The sequence below is a fragment of the Cebus imitator genome, unplaced genomic scaffold, assembly GCF_001604975.1.
Source record: "Cebus imitator isolate Cc_AM_T3 unplaced genomic scaffold, Cebus_imitator-1.0 Scaffold62, whole genome shotgun sequence".
NCBI classification, from domain to species: Eukaryota; Metazoa; Chordata; class Mammalia; order Primates; family Cebidae; genus Cebus; species Cebus imitator.
The window spans coordinates 3,186,802-3,196,840 of NW_016107377.1; the positions used below are offsets into that span (position 1 = coordinate 3,186,802).

At 39.5% G+C, this 10,039-nt stretch overlaps 1 protein-coding gene across 9 annotated transcripts in view; it reads left to right on the forward strand.

Moving 5' to 3' along the window:
- The window catches only part of CENPL (centromere protein L), a 67,716-nt gene extending 59,594 nt beyond the window's left edge, over positions 1-8,122 (forward strand). For all 9 annotated transcript variants that reach the window (XM_037739071.1, XM_037739074.1, XM_037739076.1 and 6 more), the window contains 3 exons: positions 26-277; positions 4,105-4,647; positions 7,165-8,122. In XM_037739071.1, the coding sequence (XP_037594999.1) occupies positions 26-277; positions 4,105-4,647; positions 7,165-7,236 (867 nt within the window). In that variant the 3' untranslated portion in view covers positions 7,237-8,122. The remainder of the gene's footprint in view (positions 1-25; positions 278-4,104; positions 4,648-7,164) is intronic.
- Positions 8,123-10,039: the final 1,917 nt, after the last annotated feature.

The following is a 10,039-nucleotide window of genomic DNA, read 5'->3' on the forward strand; positions in this document are numbered from 1 at the left end:
TTTTTTTTTTTTTTTTTTTTTTTAGGAAGATGTTGACCCTCAAAAGGTTGCATTCCTTCTGCATAAACAGTGGACTTTATATAGTTTAACTCCCTTATATAAATTCTCCTATAGTAATCTCAAAGAGTATTCTAGACTTCTGAATGCTTTTATTGTTGCTGAAAAGCAAAAAGGGCTTGCTGTGGAAGTGGGAGAAGACTTCAACGTCAAAGTGATTTTTTCTACTGTCCTAGGAATCAAGGGAACACAAAGGGACCCTGAAGCATTCCTAGTCCAGGTATAACATGTAAACAATACTTGCTTCCTAGGGGAAAAGAATCTGCATTTTCTTTGTTTGGAAATTGTTGTGGCATTTTTCTGTTTTAAAAATTTTAAGTGTGTGATTTATAATGTATTGTGGGTCTTGTTTGACTAAACTAATAATTAGATCTAATCAACTTAAATTTTTTTCATATATATGTAGTTTGTGTACAAAATCATGTTTATTTTTAAAAACAGGAAATACATAAAAGTACAAAAAAGTTAAAAATTATAGTTTAACATTTTGGTATATATGTTTGGTTATCTGTATATATAGTCTTGAAATTGGGGTTGTATTGCCCATACTTTTGCATTATGACATTTTTACTAATATTGTAGACAATTACTCATATCATTAGGAATTCTATATTTTTATGGTTTTTACTGGGACTAAATTTCTAGAAGTAGAATTTTAGTATAAAAATATGTAGTATATCATTAAATATTGTGATACTTCATGCTGGGTTACTCTCAGGGATGTAATATTTTAAGGCCCGGGTGCAGTGCAGTGGCTCACTCCTGTAATACCAGCACTTTGGGAGGCCAGGACGGGCAGATCACCTGAGCTAGGAGTTCAGCACCAGCCTGGGCAACATGACAAGACCCCATCTCTACAAAAAATACAATAAATAAATAAATCTGGCTTCTTCATCAATCAAGATAGTTCTGTTGCTCTTATATACTACTTATAGGAAGGAATATAAAATGTTGCATTGCTTTCTTTTTTTTTGAGACAGGGTCTCACTTTGTCACCCAGGCTGGAGTGCAGTGGCACGATCTTGGTTTACTGCAACCTCCTGGGCTTAAGTGATCCTTCCACCTTAGCCTTCCAAGTAGCTGGGACTACAGATACATGTCACTACACTCGGGTAAATTTTTTATTTTTTTTTAGACAGGGTCTTGCCATGTTGCCTAGGTTGGTCTCAAACTTCTGGGCTCAAGTGATCCACCCTCCTCGGCCTCCCAAATTGCTGGGATTACAGGCATAAACCACCGCACTCAGCCTTAGATTTATTTGGTTTATTATTCATGCCTGCTGCTTCTGTTTCTTTTGAGCTAACTAATTTTAATACTGGATAAGGAAATTAAGTTCTCAAACAGTTGAAAAGGGCTGACTTTTTGTTTGTATAGATTAGGGGTCAGTAAACCATGGCCCGTAGGCCAAATCTGACCTGCTGCTTGTTTTTGTAAATAAGGTTTTATTGGAACATAGCCCCTTTTATTCACTTATATATTGTCTGTGGCTGCTTTTGTGCTATAACAGCTGAGTTGAGAAGTTGCAACAGAGACCGTATTGCCAGCAAAGTCTGAAATGCTTACTATCTGGCCCTTTGCAGAAAAAATTTGCTGACCCCGATGTAGGTCATGGTATTGGCAAAGATCTCAAGATGTTCTAGGATTAGGTTTAGCCTAAATAAGAGTGAATTAAACAAGTTAGTGGTATACTGTCTTTTTTTTAAATTCGTAGAGGTAAGCTGTCCAAGGCTGGTATGATGCTTGATGAAATCATTAATAATCTAGGCTCTTTCTTCTCCTTGGTGCATGGCTTCCATCCTAAAAGTTACCTTATGGTCTAACATAAGATGTCTCCAGCAGCTGTAAACATTATATTCAAGTTCCCGGCAGGAAGTAGGAGAAAGATGGGAAGGACAAACAGAATCTGATGCAGAGTAAATCTTGCTGAGACCCAGTAACTTCTGTTTATATCTTAGTTGGAAGGGAAGCTAGAAAAGAATTTTTTTCAGTGGGTACTCTGCCAACTTAAGTAAAGAGACTTTTTGAGACAAGTTCTCACTCTGTCACCCAGGTTGGAGTGCAGTGGCACTATCCTGGCTCACTGCAACCTCTGCCTCCTGGGCACAAGCAGTCCTCCCACCTCAGCCTCCCCCCCACAGCCCCCACCAAGTAGCTGGAACTACAGGCATGTGCTACCATGACAGGCTAATTTTTATATTTTTGTAGAGACAGGGTTTCACCGTGTTGCCCAGGCTCGTCTCAAACTCCTGAGCTCAAGTGATCCACTTGCCTCTGCCTCCCAAAGTTCTGGGATTGCAGGCGTGAGCCATCTCGCCCAGCTGTAAAGGGACTATTTTATTGTGGAAGGACAAATGAATACTTGAGAGACAATTAGCAGTTTTTATCAAGTGAAGCAGTAGATGCACAAAGTTTGTGACTTGCATGTCATCAGTCAAGCATATACCCTTATGAGAATTAGAAATGACCTCTTGAATTCCTGGTATAGTGTTCTAATAGTTTTCAAATTAAATCTCATTTCTTGATAGGGTTACAGGACTCTTAGGTCATGAAAGTATGATAAACATATCTAAACTTCTGGGTATTTGGGAGTCTTTGATAATTTCTTGAACAAGAAGGAGAAATATGATAAAAGTAACTGTGTAAATGATCATATCTGAAGGGCTATTATACAAAGCTGTGATCTTAACCTTGGTTTGCTTAATGCTTTAACAGACTTCTGTGAGTATCTGGAAGGCATATTTGTTGTGTAACTTAAAATTTAAAGTTTGAGAGGTTAGACAGTCAGCTAAAAATGTAATCAAAGATCCTAAATGATCTGCATGGATTGTCCAATGAGCCAAATCAAAAGAGATTAAAATTTTAGTAGGAATAAGCTTATTGCCTCAGTATAAGTTGGGAGAAATTTACCAATAACAGCAAACATCAATATACAGGGTTAGTTTATATAAAGCTGTCAACTAAAAACCAGAAAACTGCAATCTGCGATTACATTAACAGGAGTCTAATCTAGGTTAAAGGTGGTGGTTTAGCCTTTAAAAAAAGGTCTTGCACTCAGACCTTTTTTCCCCTCCTCCCTGAATCAGACCTATTTAAAGTAATGATATTCACTTACGAATGATTCCTCTGCAAAATAATTTCAGGGAAGAGTGACTAGAATAGTGAGAAAATGTGAAAGCATGTCATAGGCGGAATGGTTGAAGAAACTGGAAATGTTGAACTTAGTACTATATATGATAGGGACCATCAAATACTTGAAGGACTTTTCCTGTAGAAGAGAGATTAGATTAGATTATATTCTACATGTCCAAAAGGAAGAAAGCAGGACCAGTGGGTAGAAACTGTAGGGTCTGACATATAAAAGAACATTTTAAGTTGATAGTCCTGCCTTAGGAAATATTGAAGTATTCCTCAATGAAAGAATTCAAACACTTTGGATTTTGTGACCTTTTACAGTTCTTTCTAAAGTTGAGGGTTTTTGTTTGTTTGTTTCAGGGTACTGTATCTGGTTATACCATATTGGTAGCTCTTACTTTGCATTTTGGTTACATCAGGATCTTATATCATGCATGTTTCCACTGTTTAAGAATATTGGGGGCTGGGCATGGCGGCTCATGCCTGTAATCCTAGCACTTTGGAAGGCCGAGGCAGGCAGATCACCTGAGGTCGGAGGTTCAAGATCAGCCTGGCCAACATAGTGAAACCCTGTCTCTACTGAAAATAGAAAATTTAGCTGGGTGTGGTGGTGCATGCCTGTAATCCCAGCTACTCAGGAGGCTGAGACTGGAAAATCACTTGAATCCAGGAGGTGGAGGTTTCAGTGAGCCGAGATTGTGCCACTGCACTACAGCCTGGGTGGCAGAGTGAGACTCCATCTCAAAAAAAAAGGCCAGTTATTTTGATAAGCCCTTTTAATCATTGGGGAGACTATCCTCTATGTTTTTTGCAAGTATTACATTGGATTGTTTTATTTTTAATGAACTAATTTTGAGAAGATGTAATTTAGAAGTAAATATACTTTTGAATTTAAGGAACCTGTTTCTTTTGTAGATTCTGTCAAAATCTCAATTACCATCTGAGAATAGAGAAGGTAAAGTGCTGTGGACTGGCTGGTTCTGCTGTATATTTGGAGATAGTCTTCTGGAGACTGTTTCAGAAGATTTCACCTGTCTGCCCTTATTCCTTGCAAATGGAGCAGAGTCTAACACAGCCATAATTGGAACTTGGTTTCAGAAAACTTTTGACTGTTATTTCAGTCCTTTAGCAATCAATGCATTTAATCTTTCCTGGATGGCTGCCATGTGGACTGCATGCAAAATGGACCATTATGTGGCTACTACTGAATTTCTTTGGTCTGTACCCTGTAGCCCTCAAAGTCTGGACATTTCTTACGCAATACATCCAGAGGATGCAAAAGCTATATGGGACAGTGTCCACAAAACACCTGGGGAGGTTACCCAGGAAGAAGTTGACTTATTCATGGACTGCCTTTATTCACATTTCCATAGGCATTTCAAAATTCATTTATCAGCCACAAGATTGGTTCGTGTTTCAACATCTGTAGCTTCAGCACATACTGATGGAAAAATAAAGGTTAGTTTGAACAATCTAGTTAAGTAATTTTTCCTTATTGCATGGTTTTAAAAATGTATGATGATTGTATTGTCCACATTGAAGAAACACATTCGAATGTATTCAAGACAATAGAGAGCCTTTATTTTATGCTTTATGGTTTACTGAAGTCTTTACCTTCCAGATAATAGCCTTATAATGGAAGGACACTATATGCTGTGTGCTTCAGCCTTTGGTAATAATATGAATTATTATTTTGTAGTAACTTTGAACCTTTCAAAATTGTTTGTGAAATTTTGAAATAATGATCAGAGTAACAGAGAATGTTGTATGTTAGACCAAAAAAAATATATATATAGCCAGAAACATAGAACTAAGATGTCATCTTTATATTCTAGGCTTTTTTATCCTCATTGGGAAAGAAATAATAGAGACATTGTTTTATTCTCTACAAAGTCATTTCTGATAAGAAGTATCAGAAATAAACTGAGAATTGGCTTCTAAAATATATTAAAATATACAGTCACAATATACATTCAGTAAATGTTTTGTGATCTTGTCACTGTACTAAGAGTTTAACAGACCTTAAATTCTAATCTTTGGAGCAACCCTGTAGTTAGGTGTTTTTTTGTGGGTATTTTTTTTTGAGACAGAGTCTTATTCCATCAGTAGTGGTGTGATCTCGGTTCACTGCAACCTCTGCCTCCTGGGTTCAAGTGATTCTCGTGCCTCACCCTCCTGAGTAGCTGGGACTACAAGCATGAGCCACCACACCTGGCTAATTTTGTATTTTTAGTAGAGACAGGGTTTCACCATGTTGGCCAGGACAGTCTCGATCTCTTGACCTCGTGATCCACCTGCCTTGGCCTCCTTAAGTGCTGGGATTACAGGTGTGAGCCACTGCACCCGGCCTACTATTTTTATTTATTTTTTTGAAGTGGAGTCTCTCTCTGTCACTCAGGCTGGAGTGCAGTGGTGCGATCTCAGCTCACTGCAACCTCTGCCTCCTGGGTTCGAGTGATTCTCCTGCCTCAGCCTCTTGAGTAGCTGGGACTACAGGTACCTGCCACCATGCCCTGCTAACTCTTGTATTTTTTTTTTTTTTTTTTTTTTTGGGACGGAGTTTCGCTCTTGTTACCCAGGCTGGAGTGCAATGGCACGATCTCGGCTCACCGCAACCTCCGCCTCCTGGGTTCAGGCAATTCTCCTGCCTCAGCCTCCTCAGTAGCTGGGATTACAGGCACGCGCCACCATGCCCAGCTCATTGTTTGTATTTTTAGTAGAGACGGGGTTTCACCATGTTGACCAGGATGGTCTCCATCTCTTGACCTCGTGATCCACCCGCCTCGGCCTCCCAAAGTGCTGGGGTTACAGGCTTGAGCCACCGCGCCCGGCCCAACTCTTGTATTTTTAGTAGAGACAAGGTTTCACCATGTTGGCCAGGCTGGTCTCGAACTCCGACCTCAACCGATCCACTTGCCTTGGCCTCCCCAAATGCTGGGATTACAGGCGTAAGCCACCATGCCCGGTTAGCTGGGTGGTTTTTTTTCCTTTTTTTCCTTTGAGATGAAGTCTTGCTCTGTTGCTCAGGCTGGTGTGCAGTGGCACGATCTTGGCTCACTCCCAGGTTCAAGCAATTCTTCTGCCTCAGCCTTCCAAATAGCTGGGATTATAGGCGCCCACCAGCAGGCCTGGTTAATCTTTGTATTTTTAGTAGAGCTGAGGTTTCGCCATGTTGGCCAGGATGGTCTCAAACTCCTGACCTCATGATCCACCCGCTTTGACCTCCCAAAGTGCTGGATTACAGGCGTGAGCTGCTGCGCCCAGCCAGTTAGGTGTTTTAATCCACATTTTAACACAAGGAAACTGAGGCCAAAATAGGTTTAAATGACAAACAAGATAGCTTATAAGAGGAAGAATCACGATTTGAACTCTTATCTCTTAGATCCAAGAAGTCAGTACTGTGTCTTTAAGCACTATATTCATGCTTTTCAAACTGGAGGTCACAGTGCAACAGTTGGTTGGGAAATAATTTTGATGGGAAGAGACCAACATTAAAAAATGAAAAAGGAAAGAAATAGAAAATATAAAAATGAGTGGTTTGTTTTTTGTTTTAAAGACATAGTCTCACTCTTTCACCCAGCCTGGAATGATTATAGCTCACTATAACCTTGAACTCCTGGGCTCAAGTGATCCTTCTGCCTCAGACTTGTGAGCAGCTGGGACTATAGGTGTATAGCACTACAGCTGGCTATTTTTTAATTTAAAACATTTTTTGTAGTGACGAGGTCTCCCTTTTATGCCCAGACTGGCCTTGAACTCCTGGGCTCAAGTGATCTTCCTGCCTTGGCGTCTTAAAGTGTTGGGATTATAGGGATGATCCATTGCGTCTGGCCAAAAATGAGTGTATTGCATGTGGTAAACTTAATGAATTAAATTTAGAAACTAGACTAATATTCATTGATTATTCAAATATCAATCTGCTTTGTTATAATTAACACTATTCTAACTTTAAATGTCTTCTTTTTCTTTTTGCAGATTCTGTGTCATAAATACCTTATTGGAGTGTTAGCACATTTGACAGAACTGGCAATTTTTCAAATTGAGTGAGGCCTTATGTGGACTATAAGTTAAAGATTATATACCCCTTTCTTATTGATTACTTGCCCAATTGCTATGCTGAAAGAGACTGCAGGAGAAATAGGCATCTATCTCTTCATCTGTTTTCCCCACCATGCCTTTGGAGTTGCCAAGATGGAAGTCAAGAAGGATCTAGAAGAACAAAGAATATGGTAGTAGATGAGCAACAGTCAGGTGCCCATGTTGTAATCATGATGATCTGGCATGCCACTCTCAAAATGCTGAGTTGTTAATTTCTTGTCATCTTTAAATATGTCTATATAGGCTGGGCTTGGTGGCTCACACCTGTAATTCCAGCACTTTGGTAGGCTGAGGTGGGTGGATCATTTGATGTCAGGAGTTTGAGACTAGCCTGGCCAACATGGTGAAAATCTCTACTGAAAATACAAAAATTAGCTGGGTGTGGGGGTGCATGCCTATAATCCCAGCTACTGGGGCAGCTGAGGCAGGAGAATTGTTTGAACCCAGGAGACAGAGGCTGCAATGAGCCAAGATTGTGCCACTGCACTTCTGCCTGGACAACAGAGTGAGATTCTGCCTCAAAAAATAAAAAAATAAATAAATACAGTGTTTATTATGTTTAAACGCTTAGGATTCAAATGAGATATATCTAATGGATATTTCTGATTTGGGTCTTTAAAAATCTTTAAAAAGCATTTTAGACTTGCATTCAGAAAGAACTGTCTTCTAAAGACATTTTCCTAGCCATTTCCCTGCAGAGAACTGGCAATCAAAATATCCTCAAAAGGGAACTAAAGATTAATATACACATTGTTTTAGCCATGAATATGCCTCCGTTTTAAATACAGTTCAACTCCTGTTGCAATGTTGAATTAAATGTTTATTTTAAAATGAAGTAATGTGCTTATCAATGTCTCGATTACATCTTTTAATTAATATCTCAGTAATGGAAATTGGTAGGCTTTTTCTGTTAACACAGAGGGTACAGACTAACAGTAACATAGAATCATACGAATTACAGAGTTGAAAGCTACCTGTGAGCCTCTTTTGAGGTCAGGGATTATTTAACCTTCATGTCCTAGTTTAGCATAATGCTTGGTAAATATCTGTAGATTAAATCAGTTTTAATCAATTCTTTCTTTTTACAGATGAAAACTCTGAGATCGAGCAACTTAAGATACTTGCCCATGATGTTTTATCTAAATCTCCTCTTTTTACTTACTGAGCATAAGATTTTCTTTTACTTTAGAAACAATTTTTAAAAAAATCTTGGCCGGGCGCAGTGGCTCAAGCCTGTAATCCCAGCACTTTGGGAGGCCGAGGCGGGTGGATCACGAGGTCAAGAGATCGAGACCATCCTGGTCAACATGGTGAAACCCCGTCTCTACTAAAAATACAAAACATTAGCTGGGCATGGTGGCGCGTGCCTGTAATCCCAGCTACTGAGGAGGTTGAGGCAGGAGAATTGCCTGAACCCAGGAGGCGGAGGTTGCGGTGAGCCGAGATCGCGCCATTGCACTCCAGCCTGGGTAACAAGAGCCAAACTCCGTCTCAAAAAAAAAATAAATAAAAAATCTTGAATGAAAATAACTTTAATAGGCTGTCATTCTAAAAAAAAAAAAGATTACTGGAAGGGGATATTATTTCAGATATACTAGGAGCAGCAGAGGTAATGGGGAAAGCATGGGCTTTGGAGTCAGACATTCATCCATTCAACTAATACTAAACTCCTACCATGTGCTTAGAATTGTATTGGGTAATAGGAATACAGCAGTGAAGAAATGAAAGAAAGGTTTCTGTTCTGAGGAAATTATATTCTAGTGAAGTAAGGCAAAAGGTAAGTAATTTCAGATGGAGACAAATGCTATGAAGAAAGTAAGGCAGTGCAGTATGAAAGGCATATGCAGTATAACTACTTCCATACAGTAGTCAAAGAAGGTCTGTCTGAGGAAGTGACCTTTGAAGTGAGTCCTGAATGATGAGATGGAACTAGCCATGTGAAGATCTGAAGAACAGTGTGCTAGGCAGGAGAAACCTTGAGACAGGTAAGAGTTTGGCTGTTCTGAGGAACAAAGGAAGTTTTCTGGCCAGAGCATAGTGAGTAAGGGTGTATGGCATAGTATGAGATGAAACTGATAGGCTGTGCAGCAAAGTCTTCTTCCATGGCATAATATCTCCCAGTTTTTGGCGAGGGCACCTAGCTGGCCAGAATAAAGATGATATTTTCCAGCCTTCCTTGTAGGTAGGTATAGTCATATGAATAAGTTCTGATCCATGGGATACAAATTGAAGTAGAGCTTCCAGGAATCTTACCTATTATGAAAAACAGCTGGCATGTCCCCCTTACTCCTTTTCTTACTTTTCCCTTCTTCCAACTTTGCTGCCTGGAATATTGATATTATGACTAGTACTATAGCTATTCTCTTAGGTCATGGGGATGAGGAGCAAGTCCTAGGGATGACAGAGCATGGCTTGGGAGGAGCTTGTGCCCTGAGGTTTTCTTGAAGGTAAACTCCAGAGACAGTCTTCCTCTAGACTTACTTGTCAGAGAAACACACGTCTATCCTGTTTTAGCTATTGTCATTTTGGGTCTTACTTGGTCATAGTCAAACCTAATCCTAACTTTATACGGAGGCAGGAGCTACATCATCTATGTTTTTAGGGTGTGAAGAGACTGGATTTTATTCTAAATGCAATGGGAAGCCACTTAAGAGAGTAATATGATTCAATTAGATTTCTATAGGATTTTATAAGATATGAGGGAGAATGGGTATAGGTAGACAAGAGTGGAAGAAGGGAAACAGTTAAAAGA